Consider the following 16,076-nt stretch of genomic DNA (forward strand, 5'->3'; position numbering starts at 1 on the left):
GGAGATTTAAAAGACAACCAGAAGAGAAGGAGACATATGAGAAGACATTCTCGAGTTCAGTAATGCTTTTCATGCGCACTTGAAAAAACACGTCGCCAAGAAGTCGACATTGCCATTCATGGATTGAACAGGATTTGTAATGTGTTGAGCGCGTGTCGCTCGGTTGGGAATCTGTCACTCACTATCCGGAAACTGCACGGGATCGCCTACAAGCACAAAAGATGGGAGCTGTGGACTAGATTTTGGTAGCTTAGCGTGTGATAACCTAGTATACTGTAGCATCTTCGGTGACTGCGGTGACGAGGCCGATTACTGTGCAGTTGGTAGTCGGTAAGTTCATCCTTTCTGTGCTCAGAACCTAGGCTAACAGGTTACCGTCAGCCATTCTGGAGCATGCAATCCTGACCTCGGGGGTCTTTCGACCACAGGCGAGTGTGGGGCCAGTACGGATTTTGCGGAGGTTCTATTGATCATTGCAAAGGCAGCAACAGTCATTCAGGAGAATATGTACCATAGAGTATCAGAAGGCCGCGTCCAGCTCTGTGACATGTCACGAAAACTACATTGAACAGATCGTGCTTGCGCTACCCTCTAGCTGGGCGTTACCGTGACTAGTTTGTTTGTATCTACACTAGAAGTCTTCTAAGATCTTATACTAGTGGCGAGCTCTTTCATTCTGTGCCAATCCTCCGGGAGGTGACCACCCATGTGTAATCTTTCAGCCTCTGCTATGATTGCAGTCCAAAATTTCTTCATTCTTTTGGTGTAGGCCTCCGAAACGCGAGGAATGACATACAAAGGGATTTTGGAATCTCCTATTGTGTTCTGCAGGTGTAAGTATGTGTTGATGATGTGCATTTGTCTGCTTACCTCTTTCAATGCGAGTGAAATAAAAGATACTGCAAATGCAATCCACCAGAATGTTCTGTTCGGCCCACGCAAATGCCTGCCTCCGCGAAACTCGATGGTATGGGTTGTTTCGATGTTCTTGAAGTTCCAGATCACAAAACGCTCAATCCCTTGCATAAGGTCTAAGATCTGAGCCCGGGTTGTCATTCTTTGTATCGCCGTTTTGACTGTTGCGAAGCTCCTGGCGTTCTTGCCATCCCTGAAGTAGTCTATCAGCTTTGGCGAAAGTTTGGAGTTTCGCTGACAGTAGCCATTTGTGCTGCGAGCGCGAGGCAAGAGCGACTTGACCATGTGCTCTTGTGTGATGACTGCGAACGCGATTGTCTTCAACTCCGCCATGCTGAATTTTCGTCCTTGGGGTGCGACATGTATGTGACTTCCACATGTGAAATTCCTTTGAACATCGAAGACGGCATTCATTGCCAACCAGAATATTCGAAGGTTTTCCTTCCAGTCGCGCCTGTTCGTTTTCATCACTGGGGATACAGCCTCTAGGCAGACTAATATAGTTAGCTGCTATTCCCATAGCATATCCTTCGAGTACAAGATAGTTATTTATGTTAGAGGGGGGTTTGCTACTTTCGTCTGGCTCTCCATGAAGGGAGCCGTCCTTTGTGATAAACCATTTATCGTAATGGTCTGGATGCTGGGCCTGCCATGCTTGGTTCAAACGGTCCTACGTTGCGATGGTTAACATTTACAGTGGCATCAGCAAAGGCCGTAGATGTGTGTCTTTCTTAAAGATTCTTAGAAAGTTGTACGTACTGCAACTGCAGGAAGGCCATTGCGTCTCAATTCTGATGCGAGTATTTCGTAATACGCTTGGGGTGGAGCGCTCTCAGTTGATTGATGATGTAGTGGTTTGACAACAGCCTCGATCTCAATTCCGAATCCGAACTTCGATAGAGCCATCGTGTTGTATGTGTTACTTTTGAGAACTCTAGGGTTATACTTACGGCCTTAGCTGGAATCGATGGGTAACTTAAGATAACTCATCAGGGCGGCTCTGCCGCTAGTAGAGCCTTGAGCCAGCGCTTCAAAGATGTGTTATTTCCGGGGAGCGGCCAAAGGATGGCAGGATACATACCAGCCGGCCAGTGCTGGAAATATTGTGGCAGACAGATTATTACATTACTGGACATAGATAGGCATTGTGCGACCTGAGCTGCATGGGGCACCTAAAAGCAGCTCAACCGCCGCTGCAGCCAAGCGCCAACCCACTCATTCATCCATCCACACAAAAACGCGAAGAGGCAATATTAGCGAAACTTCGTTTGAGGCATTAGATGGGCACATCGAGAACTTAGTTCGTCTCGTGTCACGGTTTCCGGTGAAGCTCACCTTCTGACCTGTTCCATAAGCAGCGTCAACTGAAATGGGACGAAGCTACGTCACATGCAGGTCTTGGCACCTCGGAAATACCGGGGTATACCCAACGTAAGCTTGACCTCTCACCACCCTGCAGGCTCTCCCTCCCTCTTCCATAGGTCCGAAAGACATGATGCCACGATCCTGTTTTGCATGACTTTTTCACAATCTCGAAGTCTCGCTCCCTCCTGCATCTCGATACACGACTTCTCACGATGAGCCGTCGTATTGCACCGACTGCGCGCCCCGCAAGTCGGGCTCAAACTGTATACTTTGCCTTTGGAAGTAACTTACAACTGGGTCAAATGGCCAGCCGGTGTCCTGAGAGTCGCTATCTTGGTCGAGGCATGCTTTTGGGTTACAAATGGCAGATCAACACACGAGGATACGCGAACATCTACGAATCGCCGTCAGATACTGTCGAAGGTCTTTGTTTCCTCCTATCAAAGGCCGACGAGGAGAAGCTCGATAGAAGCGAAGGTGTCCACATGGTCCCAAGTGCATATGAAAAAGGAAGCGTGGACGTAATTGTGTACCCTAGCAGCCCCTTGATTGCAGGAAGAAGGGTACACGAGGTCAACAACTTCATTCGTGAGAAGTCATATCCATCTTCAAACAGCATCAAAGGCGGCGGAGAAAAAGTCAAAGCTCTTGTCTATTTGAGCCACAGAGACATCGGTGACGGGCCACCAAAGTCCGAGTACATCGATCGAATCAATGCCGGAATCCAAGATGCCACGTTGCTAGGAGTACCAACTTCGTACTTCAGTCGAAGTGTTCTCCGGCCACTGTATCGGAGTTTCCTGGCGACTGAGAGCGTTCCGCAAAATCGATTCTCCCAAGATCAACGGAAAGACACGTCTTCAGGAGAAAGACCTGGTAGAAGCCACAAGAGTAGACGCGGATTTACTAAACCCTCTAGCTCGGATGGGGAATTAGGACGATATTGTTCACATCGAAGATACACGTATTGTCGCGATTGCTCGCCGTCCAATAAGAAGGTAAGAATTCACACCCGCCCAGAAATCTCGATTGCTAACGTCATGCATCGTAGCTGATCAGCCGACGTACACGAGCATACTCGTCAACAACCAGGTCTGGCCAAAGCTTGGCTTAGGGCTCGGCTTGAGGCGGAGATTCACTTTCTTGGTGGTGTTTTGGGCAGATTGAGCTTACAAGCTGTTGTTCCTTTCAAACGAAGCTTCACTTGAGCTTGCTTGCTCGATAATTTTCGCACGCTAGATTGAGCTCTTACTCGCACTAGGGGCCTCGAGCACCACCTGACCTAGTACCGAGCATTATCATAACATTCCTGCTTGACTTGTTCGAGAAGCAGACATGCTTAACCTTCCTCTCGTTATGAAGAAGCAGTGACGTGATAGGATCGCCTCAGCTACAGTGACCTATGAAAATTATATCAAAGAAAGTGTCCAATACCATTCCCAATCCAACGTAACAACGTCGTCTGAGAGGCATCTCTTTGCGCATCCTCCTGTGATTTCCTTCCCCCCCTCCCTCCGCTTTCTTCCTCGCCATCAACACTCCGACTTCTTTTCTTGTGGTTTCCTGAAGGCCCATACTTCTTTCGTTCGCCATACACATTCCTGCCCTCATCAGACACACTGGGTGGGTCCCTCGAATCCGATGTCGAAATTGGCTTCGTTTTAGAGATCTTCTTCGGTTGTATGGGATCCTGCGGCTTGGAAGAGATAATGGGCAGAAGTCTATGTTCCAGATAGGGGGAGGAAATACCAAGCGTCTTGCCATCGGAAACCGCTAGAGCCATCCGTGACACATACTCTGCTCTGATGCTTCCATCGTTGCAATATTGACGGCTGGCATACACAAGCGCCCGCATTACCTTTGGATTTGATATTGATGATGTATCTGTTGAAGACGTATAGTTGGAAGGCGTTCGCTGCTGTATGTAGTCGTTCGCTGTGTCCACGGAACGAGGGTTCGATGTCTGAACTCCACGCGGTGATTCCTTGTAATCTCGCAAAGCTTTCATCGCAATAGCCGTCTGTTGTCCACTGAGCTCTTCGAGCAAAAGTGGCTGTAACTCAATATCAAGCGAATGTCTCTCATAAAACCCCCTGGAGACTCCCTCGTTCCGATCAAGAGTCTTGACGTCTGCCTCGGAAACCCGAAAGACGATGCCAACGACAATATCAGATGGAGAAGGAACCACGTTTGCAACGCCACGTTGGTTGATTTGCCATCTGTATCCTCTTAAGATCCCTATCGCTGTCAAGATGCTGTCTGGGCATCGCGACGCCATCTGCTCGAGACACATGTTGCTTCCGAATGCGAAGTAGAGCTCCAGCGCCATCTCAAGACTTGCGGATATTCCAAGGCTGTATGTCTTTCACGCCGAAGCGGAGGCGTGGGGAGGATGGAAGAATGATCAGCTAGGATCTGAAAGTTCAACATCAAAGGCCACGAATCTGGACTGGATTTTACGGCAGTCTTGGCCCGGACGCCTTGCTTAGTAAGCACAGATTGCTTGAGCCAATGGTAGGGTTGGGCCCCTGTAGTTGCGTAACTGATCAGTCAAAATGTTTGCTTGCAACTGAGATTGTGACTGCGGTCAGCTGCAATGCAGTGCCAAAACAGTGAACGCATCGGTAGCGCCAAGTCATGTCTAGCCTTCCAAGTACAGTGGTAAATAGGTGGGGATTGGGTAGAGGTTGGGCACTCCGCGGTAACATAAAAGCATATCCGTGCTCAGCCTTGCGGTAAGCATGAGTGAGATAGCAGGGTCTGGCGAATTTAAAAGACGCTGATTTGCGACTGGCACGGCACAAGGGCTCGAAACAGTTTTATGCAGGCGCTCACATACAGCCTGTGCTGTCCTCGCATTAGATGCACAGAAGGACAACAATATATCGGCTCAGCCTGATGACCGTCGTATGATATCAAAGCCATACAATTGCATGCCTTATCTAGAACGCCATGATCGAAACCTAACCAATGAAATACTAATGCCGCTAACTCCACCGGTCAATCAATAAATGGCTTACGGCAGCCACATCTCAATGCGACAATGGAGTCTTACCAGGCAATCACTGCGGTGTGGAAGGAAAGGAAGAAATTGCTATAGTTGAGACGGGTCTTATGATAGTACTCCCGCACACAAACTCTGCACTATCATTTGGTGACACTATACGGCTAGGAAAATGGCTTACTATTTCGGCGTAGAGATTGAGATTATAGCCGCACCTCACAAAGTCCGCCATCCTCTCCTCCGAGCATTCTACTATGAGAAGCTTGCGGCAGCACTGAGAAAACGAGGTGAACCATCTGCCGCAGATACGTTGGTGGAAAAATATCGGAAGCGCGCAGAGCACTACGATAAATGGTGGATCACCAAGGATGGCTCATTGGGGAATCCTGCTCATCCGCTGAGTAAGACACTTGTTTTCATCACACAAAAGGGTTCCTCTCTTTCTTCCGTTTTCCGTCAACTGACTTTGAGATCGATGTAGTACCATTAGAAGCCGTGTCTCCGATACTTTCAACAAACAATGTCTGGGAAGAAGACATTGAAACGTTCTGGGAAGCATGGTCGAAGGTTTTCCACATGCCAACTACCTCTAAGCGGTGTGGAAGTCACATCCACGTTTCTGCCTCGCCGAACAAACGGTTTAGCCGCGAACAACTTCGATCAATCGCCTTTGGCGTTATCCTCTACGAGGGAAACGTGCTGCAACTCCTGCCTGAATCTCGCCGTGAGAACGATTATTGCACACCCAATACCGACCATATATGGGAACTCGACGACCTGAGCTATGATTTTACAGATCCCATCCATCTGGAGGAAGTGAGGGATACGATTTGGGGCTCTTTCCAAGACGATGACAGGATTGGCTATGATCTTCCAAAATTCATGCAAGGCAACAATAGGAAAGTCTTGTGGAACTTTCAGAATATCCGCAAGTCAGGCTCGATCGAATTCCGAGGAGGGCCCCGGCTCAGAGGCCCTATTCACACAAAGAGGTGGATCGCATTTGTGGTCTCTTTTATACACATGTGCATCTCCAAAAAGGTAAGCAGCATTGCTCTTAAAACCACACCCCGAGGTAGCGATTAACAAAGTGCAACAGTTCAAAGTCCTTAGACGTCGCGACCTTGCCCCACCAGAGATGCAACGGTTCTGGTCTTCCATCATGAAGGCGGCCAAGGCATGTCAAGTCGCGAGCTCACTTCCATCCGAGTGGGAAGTTATGCGAGGATCGACAAGGCATGTTAAAATGCTTCACGTTTGTAGACACTGCTAACATATTCTTGGTTAGTGGATTTGACATAGCAAATGGCATGGGCTCTCTGGATCTGTCCAACCCTGACTCAGATTCAGATGTGTCTACTATCTGCTCCAAGGACGAATCCAAATACTCTGATTCCAATGCCGACAGCGATGATAAGGATGAGATGATTCAAGAGCTTGGGTATGATCCCAGCACCGTGCACAGATCGAGAGGGTGCGTCACAATGTAATAGCATGATTAGGAAGGCTATAAACCCGTTAGAGACACACTTGCTACTAATGAGGTATATTTGCAAGTGACAAATGTGAATAGGTCTATGCACATACGATATCAACAACAATGTATATAATAAAGACTGCTACTCTTCCACATACGACCACAAGACATTGACACAAAGCTTCCTGTTAGCCCCATTTGAGCAATATACCGGCAGATCAATTGTCACCTTTCTTGCGACAGTCGCTGCTGCAGGGCTCCTCGTGTTACATGGACGTCAGAAAGCAGAGGAAAGTGATATAGGCATAGAAAGGACTTGACGGCGACATGTGAATCGTAGCAATTCCTCTCAAGGCATTTTCCAGGCATGTTAGACAGTGCCAGAACAGCAGGCCACTTGTTAGACATGTTTGAACCAAGCAAGGCAACAGAAGAGGATACAGGGGTCTTTGCTTCCGCAATCTTAGTCTTAGCTTGCTTAAGCCTATCAAAAACAAAGGCAATTAAGACTCTATAACAACTACATTCTACCTAGAATATCATATCTACATACGTTCTTAGCCAGCACCAAAATGTGGCAAGAACTGGCTCCATTCCGGCTCCTGGTACACTGCTGGCGGCAGATGAGCTAGGTTTATGAAGCACTCGACAATAAGGTAGAAACGTGCTGCTCCGTATGCCAGACAGAACAGCACTGACACGAGTATCCAAACAGGCTCGAATTCAAAATAGCCTAGTTTGTAGACCCAGCGGACCCCTTTGATAGGTAGCCACAAATGAGCGGTCAACCAGCGGGTCAGCGTAAAATCCTTAACGTACAAATAACCCACAATCTTAAAGCTCCCGATGATCAGGACGGCCAGCGGAAGAGGGCTGGCAACAACAAGACATGACACCCGCCATAACCAGCGTTCGTGCATCATCGTGAAAGGTCCGTTCCAGGCAACCAAGTGGATCGAGCCGTGGCTCCGCCGAACAGGAAGTTGCCCCACACGAATCTGCTCGCATGTTTTTTGAACCGCTGGGTGAGCGAGGTCGAGCCCCGGAACCCGAACAGTACCGAATCGTCATGCTTGGCCCAGCTGAATGCATACCGGTATTCGTCAACCTCCGACATATGTGTTACTATTGATCCTAGACTGAATAGCAGTCTCACTATGTCTGATAAATTCCAGACCGGATCTTCCGCACGTAAAAGGCTTGCCAGATATACTTCAGCTAGCGTTAGCAATACGTGTGCATCGTCTGGCGGCCTTTGCTCTTTCTTGGGCCACCGCTTCGAGTACGAAACCAGCCGGAACCCATGAATGAGCTGGCCAAAGCTCAGGGAAACAAGAGCTTGCTTTCCTTTTGCAGTGCCCGGATAGTGCGAATCATCCTTCCGTGGCAGGCAGGTCGCTTGCTGCGTGTTGTCTGTCTGTGTCCAGTCGAATGTCTCGCCGTAATCGGTCTTGAGCTGGTACCTATCGCTGGAGATATCTTCTGCATAGACGATGTAAGCTTTCCTGCGACCCTGGTAATCGTGGCGTGGGATGAAGTGTAATTGTTTGCTGACGCCCAGAGTACTGCTCATTATCATCCAAGCGCACATCTTGCGAGTCCTCTCATCTGTCGTTCTGATGATCGTAGGTTCGTCAATGTTTAAAGGTTTATGCCACCAAGCCAGATAGATTACCAAACACCACAGAGCATGCATTAAGGTATTCATTTCCAGCAAGGTTATAGGATAAGAAGTAGCAACCCGTCCGACAACCTGCGTGATAAACCAGCATGCTTGCATACAGACAAGCGCTTTTGCGAACCAATTAGCCTTGCTCTTGTCCTTGATGTACACTTCAGAGATATTGGGGATCAACATTGGGTCGACCTGGGCAAGATGTCTTAACCCTTAAGTTGTAAGAGTCAGGCGACTTCGTTCTAGCGGAAAAAAACCTGGGAGTTTTTTATCGGTCTCGAATGCAAAGCCTCCCATGAGTGCGAAGTGGCTGTGAGCGCGAGTCCAGGCGTGATTCTTAAACTGGTCCTTGTGCGGCATAATACCATTAGAGTCTTCGTCAACATTCCCAGCGTTGTGCTCGATGTCGTTTGCGGCCTTCGACTTGTCGTTTGAAGCATTTTATTGATATGTGGCACCATCTGCTCTTCAAAGTTTCTTGCAAACATCCACTGCCTAAAGGCGAGTAGAGCGACCTATATAACGATTAATACTACAACACGGGTAGGCGGTTCACGGCTGAGCATGTCTCTCGTGCGTAAGCAAGACCTCAGCACCTCGAGCCTCACGACTGAGCCACTGCCGAGATAAGGTATGATGGCTGCGCCCCCAGATGCATCCGGAAACACTGCTTCCATCTGACGCGTACCAATGGGGAGGGCGATGGCTTGGCGAGGGTGGTAAGCCTGAGGCGGAGTGCATGATGCCTTTTTGGCTGTGTGGGTGTAAACTTCTAGGTAGAAACTCCTAGGTGCGTTAAACTCATAGGTAGGACAATCGTGGTTTTGTGATTTCGATTTGATTTCCGACTACATAATAGGCAGGTGCTAATCGTCACCCGTACGTCAGGGTGTGACTACGGCCCCGCCATCGTAAATCGCGCCCCACCCAGGTCTGTCCAACAACAACCACGCGCGGGGCATCACATAACTAATACCAACGCGCGTCGTCCTCTCGCCTGCACTGCTCGATATCATCCAGATCCAGCTCCAGCCATGCACGTCGAACTCGTCTTCTGGCGGCGTGTATTCATGCTGCAGCGTGTCAAGGCTCTGTTTGTCGATCATGATGCAGCCGTATGATCGTGGGCCGCCGCGTCCATCGGGAAAGTTCGCGTTCTTCCACTCGACAAACCGCCTGTCGTCGCGATCAGCTAAGATATTCAGTAGCCCAGATGCAACTCACTGCTTGATGAATTTTGGCCCAGCTTCGTCCCAGGCGGGGTTCTCCTGCACCGCCCAGTCAATGCGCGGAAACAGATCAGAGGCACCCTCCAGCTCAAGCGCGTTTCTTGTTTGGGTGTTGAGTCGGCTCATCATACGCTCCCAGGCTGCATCGTCGCCGTATGTGCAGCGGAATATGACAAACCCCCATTTCGTTTCTGGATTCGCGCGGAGGTCTGATTGCACCTCGTCGAAATGCGGAGACATCGTTCTGTGCTGTGGTGGGGTGATGGGAAACTGTCGGTCTCGTTGAAGGCGCACCCGTGCACATATACCGTAACGTTCTGCGTCGGTGTTCAAAAGTTATTCCCGAACATCTTCCGGGTACTGAAGTTTGGCGTTCTTCAGGCCTGGCCAAGCTGATGTCTGGTTCTGGTAAGGTACCGGTATTTGTGTAAGATGTTGGCCGCCTATCGCCAAGATTGAGAGAGTCGGACGGACATTGCACGACGGAAGTCCGCAATGTCAATTTCCATCGACTATCCTTGTTGAGTGAGAGAAAGGTAGTAAAGAACTCCGAAAAGCAAAATCCGGCGAAGTTGTTTTATAAGGTACAGATTCTCCCGCTATCATTTGGCCAGCCAGCAGAAGCTCACATCAACTTCATTCGTTCATTTCCAACCACAGACTATTAAGACCTCACTCTCGTTATTTCAAGACCAGATACAATGCGGATCTCCGCCTCAGTCCTGCTCATATTCCTATCTGGAGTCCTCTCAGCGCCGGCGCTGACGATTCCCAATGGCTACGATCGACACTCTGCGAGCGACGATCGGGCCCTCGAACTCGGTTCGCACATTGCGGATAGGGGACTGCACACAAACGTTTTGGAAGACGTCCAGAAGCGAGCACCACCAAAGCCCCCCGCGAAGCCTGCAGCGCCTCCAGCGAAACCCCCGGTGAAGCCCCCCGTGAAGCCCCCGGTGAAGCCTCCAGTGCAACCCCCAGCGAAGCCGCCTGTCAAACCGGTTCCCGAAAAATCACCTTACGAGGACTTGTTTCTCAACGACAAATACAAAGTTCCATACTCGGCAAAAGCAGAGGACCTCTGCGGTGGTCTCATCTCCTGTGAGGAGCAACTTGAGGCAACTTCTGAAGAATCCGAAAGTGGTAACACCCGCCGAGATGGCCACCAGCTGGCAAAACGCTCGAGAAGCGTCAAGGCGTTCGGTGGTACTATGACTCTGAAAGCCGCTTCCTATTATTATGCTTTTGAGATCTATGCGGATCCCAGACAGGCTAACCCAAAGGCAGTGCTGGATTTCCAGACTGATCTTGTGGCAGATCACGAAATGACAGCCAAAGCTGTTGAGCCCAAATCTACTCTCAATCTCATTACGGAGCATGTAATAGAAGTAAGCTCCGATCTTTAACAAGCAACCTCCTGCATAGCGCTAACTCGTCCAGCTACAAACTATAGCCATGTTCCTAGACCATTTAGCCAATGGCGATAAAAACTTCCAAGCAAACCTGAAGAAACTCTGGGAGGCCTCAATCGATTTGACCAAGGCCAAGGCTCTGCCTAACATTCCTTGGACAAAGGACCTGAAAGGTGCCCTGAAATTTAACGACCTAGTTTTCCATGCAATGGGATCGAAGATTAACCCAAATGCGAACGTACTCTTCAACAAGGAAGTCAATGGGATCAAGGAAAGCATCTGGTCGGAAGAAAATCCCGTGGCGCCTGGAAAGTACAAGGCCCTGTATGAAGGTGTAGCTGATGGAAAGACCGACTCTGCAATGCTGCACAGCGTCCATCGAAATGTAGGCGATCAGCTTCCATAACCTGACTCACGCGACTTACTGTTCTCAGGTACTTGCCGTGTTCGATTATCTACAAAGTCCGCCCGTAGCGTCCAGGATCCAAACCATCGTAAAAGAGATTACTGAGATCATGAAGAACGCCAAGGGCCTGACTGGCCTAGACCTCAAAGACGGCCAGGGCCAAGCTGTAGTTCTCGACGTGAAGTTCACAGAATACATGAAGCTGCATTTCAAGAAGACGGAAGCGTGGGGCCAGAAGTGGATGAAGGATGCCATCACACTCGCGGAGAAGGAGCTCGAAAAGGAGGTCGCTACATTGAAGACACTCGAACAGACGATACGCAAGAAGGAAAGAGACACGGACAAAGCCAAGAAGCGCGCCCACTTCGACGACTCCAAGAAGAAACTTGACACCCTCCAAACAGCACGGAAACCAATCGAGACTAAGATCGAGACGATAAAGAAGGAGATTCAGACGGAAAAGGCGAAAATCGATGCAATTGAGGCGAAGGTGTTTGCAGCAAAATTAGTCGCGGACAAAGGCAAGGCCCGCAGCGCCGGCAAATGGAAAACGACCGTGGAAAAGTACCAGGCCAAGGAGAAGACCCTCTTGGTGCCGCAGGAGCAGTGGAACGCCAAGTTGCGGGAGATCAACAAATTGTATGGAGTCAGAGTCAAGCAGGTCTGGGAGAACTTTGAGAAGGACCTCAAGACCATGCGGGATAGGAAGGCGAAGCTCACCACGATCATCAAGATGCCGGCGCTCCCCTGAGACTTCCACGGGATGTTGAGAGTGCGGCGTGCGAGAGCTTGTAGTGATAAGGGGAGGTAGATGTAGGAGTTTGCGGCTGAGAAGCTGGTCGGTGTCGAACCTGAATGTCAAGTGCAGTCGTGTGGCCTTGCGGTGCTGCCAAGGAAGTCGGAGAATGGAAGGAGCGAATCCGCATTGAGCCTAGCGCGAGGCGTCCAACATCGAAATTAAGAAGTCAGGTCCAAGCTTGGAACCATGCAACGACACAAACAGCGCAAAATTGAGCGCGCAGATATCTGTATTGACTTGGAAAGTTTACTTATATTCCTCTTGCGATCGCTATCTTTGCAACAAGCATATAACCGCGAGGCTCAAACGCGAGACGTGTTTCAGGACCTGCGCAAGATCAAGGCTGTGTTAGAAATTTACGAGATAATAGGATCCCTCAGTCTTTTTGTGGACGCAAAAGTGGAGAGACTGCAATCTGTCTAATCATCTCTGTATTTACGGCAAAATCGGCCTGTTACCTCTTCAGCAGCCAATCAAATAATTGCTTTACACGAGAATGTCTGCAGCGCATGGCAGCAGTGCCTCAATCACGATCTTCGACTCGGAATACGGGGAACGCGGAGGACACTTAGTTGCGTCGTCTCAGGCGTACCATAGGAATTCCTTGTGCTCGACAATAAAATGGAAGCGCATAGAACGATACGCACCGAAGTGTGCCAGGAGATAAACGCTTCTTCCCTTCGTTACCGTATGCGAACCCTCTGGCTCCTGGCTTTCTACGTCCCGCTCGTTATCATTCCCTGGGTATTGACATGCGTTCTCGCAACTCGGCCGATCAATGGATCCTCGTACATCAAACAGCAAGGCTTCACTGCAACGGAGGTCAAGAATCTTCGCAACTGGAAGACCGCGGTCGACGTCCTCAATTCAATGACCGCGTTGATCACCCTTCCGTTCCTGTCCACGATCCTGGCGCAAGCGGCAGTGGTGTTTTGCCAAAGACAGCACACTCAGTTTTTGAGTCTCAGAGACGTGTTTGCGCTTGCTGACCGAGGCTGGACGAATCCCTTTGAGCTTTGGAAATCTATCCGACTGTCGGCGAGCCGGAAAGAGAAGACAAAAGCATCAGGCCCGTTTCTTCTCCTTGCTGCTCTGTTGATCATGATCAGCGCCATACAACAGCCACTTTACCAAATCCTGGTACCGATGGAAACTTACCCCGTCACTGCATGTAGCGATACGCGCTACCGATACAACAATAACGATACATTGTGCCAAGATGGTCGTTCGATCAGCTATACTTCGATCGGGCTTGATATCGAGCCCGCGCAGATGGCTAAAATATATCAGAACACGTTCTTGCCTAGACTGGCGTCGGACCTCGCAGCCATTGGATTAGACGAGGAGCAGAACAACCTCTGGAGCGACACCATGCCAGAATCGTCATGGAGTCGGGTAGTAGCAGAACCTGATGGCAGATTTAAGACGCTGCGGCCTTGGCTACCCAGCTTCACTTATGCTGAGATTCCCACATTCTTTGTCGCGAGTCTCCGAACAAATTCGACCACTGGAGTATTGCGCGAACATTTGATGAGATTCAACTCTTCGGTTCAGTGCGAGGAGATTGACAAATCATCGTTCCCGTCGCCATGTCCGGGAGAGAATCCTTTCGTCGCCAGGCTTCAAAAGACGAAAGACACTGACATTCGTGTCTGCGTGCCTGGTAGCGTTGGAACCTTTCCCTGGAGGCTGAGCCGCAATCGTCAAGACATCACCGAAGAGCTGTACCTGGACCTATGGGATGGCGACCTCAGTACCAGGGAAGACGCGAGCTTCAAGAACGTCAGTGCTACCGTTAGATGCGAAGCGAAAACGACGCGCGGCTATTTCGAAATGGGCAATGCGCTGAATGAAGATACCTACGGTCCGCTGCTCGATCAGTGGCCTGGTCCCGAGAGAATGCAGACTGAGTTTAATGATTATGTCAAGACAGAACCATACAAGGGTAAAGGCTTTACGCCAAGCGAAAAGTAAGTCGATTCACGTGACGGATAATCGCTACTGACCGTACCAGTGACACCTGGGCGGGGGAGGAGGCTCGTCACACTTCAACTCTATCGCTTTCGGATTCGTGGAAAACATCTGGACCACTGGCCAGCTCTGCAATGGCCATGTTTGGCAACACTTCGTGGCTGCACAACATGGTACGATATGGCGCCAACACAACGTTCGAAGACAGAAATGACCAGGATAAGGTCGAATGGGATCTGTTGTGTGCAGGCATGCCTTATGGGAGGCTCTTTGGTACTTGGTCCGAGGGTTTTCCGAGTCCAGCTACATCATGCAAGGGGATCGACAATACCATTGTCTCAGGCCAGAAACCAAGCCGGATGAAAGTATTGCAGATCATCCACGAGTGGATCGAGGGCTTTGCGCCTGCGAGGCGCGACGATGAATTGACCAACGCAGTCAGCCTGCTGCAAATCAGCCTGTATGTCTCCAACCGGGCCTTGCTCACCTTCTACTCTCCGAACTCCAGTGGAGGCGGCTCACGCATATATCCGCCATCAGGGCGTGCGATTTACACCGCTCCTGGTCAGGCCGTGCAGAAACCAGCGGTGTCGGTGGCTGCCGTGGTAGTGCTATCCTTGCTCATTGGCTTTCAACTGATCGGACTGGCTTTCCTGGCGTGCTACATCTACCGTGTACCAACTTGGACTGGGGCGTTGGATGCGAGGGCTATGGCGAGGATAGGAGCATGTATAAGACAGGGTGATGTACTGCCACCGATTGGTGCGGTCACACAGAGGGATCGAGATGTGTTGAAAGTGGATGGACTGGTGGGAATCGGTCACGATCAGGTCAGCACGTCGTTATCAACACTGGCTCCGGACCAGCGTAGCGACAGGAAATCGTCCGATTTCTGCCTCCAGCCGGTGGGAGGCAAGAACAACATATAATACGGAACGGCGAGACATGGTTTCTTGAGGTTGCTTTGAAACCGCGCCTGGGAATGCAGGGAGTAGTTGGATGGCGAGTCGGATGAAGCGAGGTGAAGATGGTCGGAGTGAAGGACTTAAATCTCTCTCAACGCCCCTCGTCTCATCGTCTAGTCTATACCTCAGTCGCACCCAAGCAGCAGGACAGGCATCTATACCTCCTTTTCAGATTCAGATATAGGGTAGGTGGATAGGAAGCAGAAGTATTAGAAGTGGAGAGTGCATACCTATAGGTAGGTAGAGAGGCCTTAGTCTGCAACATAGGCGCGAGACTCTACTCTTAAGACGTGATAAAGAGCAGAGCAGCAGAGAACAAAACATGGCTTTGTTCGCGGCTTCCTTTAAAAAGCTGAACACAAGTTTTATAACAGCTCTAAGCAGCTAATCACTAGGGACAGCAACAGGAGTTAATTTCTAGAGCAGAGGAGGCAGTATAAGACATTACTTTCTATATTTGCTATAAAGGCATGTTAGAGAGTGCTAGAGCAGAAGCGCATAGACGCTATAATCATGATTTTAAACATAAGGCCTAAGGGAGGAGATACAGGAGAGTAGAAGAAACGGAATAGAAGTTAGATAGAGCAGGAGCAGAAACACAAATAATAGGTTAGCATATCCCCCCTAGACATATGTCCTCTTAAAATATATCTTTTAGCAGGACATATATCTACAGTTCCTTAAACTTAGATATATAGTTAAATAATAGAGGAGTGTAGAAACAGAGTATTTAAGTAGAGGATAGGTATTTGTTAAACTATATTCTTTTATTTTAGGATTTAGTAGAGCTAGAGCAGCAGGATATATATTATCTAGCCTTTGTTTTTAGATGCGCAGTAATAGGAGAATAGAGGAGTA

The 16,076-nt window shown here is 49.5% G+C and overlaps 8 protein-coding genes across 8 annotated transcripts; 4 read left to right on the forward strand and 4 right to left on the reverse strand.

Moving 5' to 3' along the window:
* Window positions 1–556: 556 nt before the first annotated feature.
* C7974DRAFT_177843 (putative amidoligase enzyme-domain-containing protein) lies at window positions 557–2,156 on the reverse strand. Its single transcript, XM_046136300.1, has 4 exons — window positions 1,675–2,156; window positions 1,489–1,585; window positions 871–1,409; window positions 557–825 (listed from the first exon to the last, which is right to left on the reverse strand). The coding sequence occupies exons 1-4, from the start codon at window positions 1,819–1,821 to the stop codon at window positions 643–645; spliced, it is 966 nt and encodes a 321-aa protein (XP_045998528.1). The 5' UTR covers window positions 1,822–2,156; the 3' UTR covers window positions 557–642.
* Window positions 2,157–2,492: 336 nt separating this feature from the next.
* On the forward strand, window positions 2,493–3,216 carry C7974DRAFT_412734 (uncharacterized protein; the record flags this gene model as incomplete). Its single annotated transcript, XM_046143670.1, has 2 exons — window positions 2,493–3,156; window positions 3,200–3,216. 2 exons carry the CDS (start codon window positions 2,493–2,495, stop codon window positions 3,214–3,216), a joined length of 681 nt encoding a protein of 226 aa, XP_045998529.1.
* Window positions 3,217–4,069: 853 nt separating this feature from the next.
* C7974DRAFT_283007 (uncharacterized protein) lies at window positions 4,070–4,597 on the reverse strand (the record flags this gene model as incomplete). The annotated part of the gene is made up of 1 exon (XM_046137601.1): window positions 4,070–4,597. A coding segment is annotated over one exon (528 nt), but the record flags the coding sequence as incomplete, so codon positions are not given.
* A 456-nt stretch (window positions 4,598–5,053) lies between these two features.
* C7974DRAFT_393441 (putative amidoligase enzyme-domain-containing protein) lies at window positions 5,054–6,922 on the forward strand. Its single transcript, XM_046141767.1, has 4 exons — window positions 5,054–5,685; window positions 5,766–6,325; window positions 6,384–6,520; window positions 6,573–6,922. Exons 1-4 carry the CDS (start codon window positions 5,457–5,459, stop codon window positions 6,772–6,774), a joined length of 1,128 nt encoding a protein of 375 aa, XP_045998531.1. The 5' UTR covers window positions 5,054–5,456; the 3' UTR covers window positions 6,775–6,922.
* Window positions 6,923–7,536: 614 nt separating this feature from the next.
* C7974DRAFT_177942 (uncharacterized protein) lies at window positions 7,537–8,803 on the reverse strand. The gene has a single exon (XM_046136301.1). It carries the CDS (start codon window positions 8,617–8,619, stop codon window positions 7,681–7,683), a length of 939 nt encoding a protein of 312 aa, XP_045998532.1. The 5' UTR covers window positions 8,620–8,803; the 3' UTR covers window positions 7,537–7,680.
* Window positions 8,804–9,226: 423 nt separating this feature from the next.
* On the reverse strand, window positions 9,227–9,927 carry C7974DRAFT_393444 (uncharacterized protein). Its single transcript, XM_046141768.1, has 2 exons — window positions 9,661–9,927; window positions 9,227–9,612 (listed from the first exon to the last, which is right to left on the reverse strand). The coding sequence occupies exons 1-2, from the start codon at window positions 9,903–9,905 to the stop codon at window positions 9,321–9,323; spliced, it is 537 nt and encodes a 178-aa protein (XP_045998533.1). The 5' UTR covers window positions 9,906–9,927; the 3' UTR covers window positions 9,227–9,320.
* A 232-nt stretch (window positions 9,928–10,159) lies between these two features.
* Window positions 10,160–12,569, forward strand: C7974DRAFT_177969 (uncharacterized protein). Its single transcript, XM_046136302.1, has 3 exons — window positions 10,160–11,053; window positions 11,106–11,462; window positions 11,512–12,569. The coding sequence occupies exons 1-3, from the start codon at window positions 10,367–10,369 to the stop codon at window positions 12,232–12,234; spliced, it is 1,767 nt and encodes a 588-aa protein (XP_045998534.1). The 5' UTR covers window positions 10,160–10,366; the 3' UTR covers window positions 12,235–12,569.
* An 859-nt stretch (window positions 12,570–13,428) lies between these two features.
* Window positions 13,429–15,182, forward strand: C7974DRAFT_309920 (uncharacterized protein; the record flags this gene model as incomplete). The annotated part of the gene is made up of 2 exons (XM_046138246.1): window positions 13,429–14,252; window positions 14,297–15,182. 2 exons carry the CDS (start codon window positions 13,429–13,431, stop codon window positions 15,180–15,182), a joined length of 1,710 nt encoding a protein of 569 aa, XP_045998535.1.
* Window positions 15,183–16,076: the final 894 nt, after the last annotated feature.

This window comes from Boeremia exigua (genome assembly GCF_020726555.1).
Source record: "Boeremia exigua strain MPI-SDFR-AT-0100 chromosome Unknown C7974scaffold_5, whole genome shotgun sequence".
In the NCBI taxonomy this organism is placed as follows: Eukaryota; Fungi; Ascomycota; class Dothideomycetes; order Pleosporales; family Didymellaceae; genus Boeremia; species Boeremia exigua.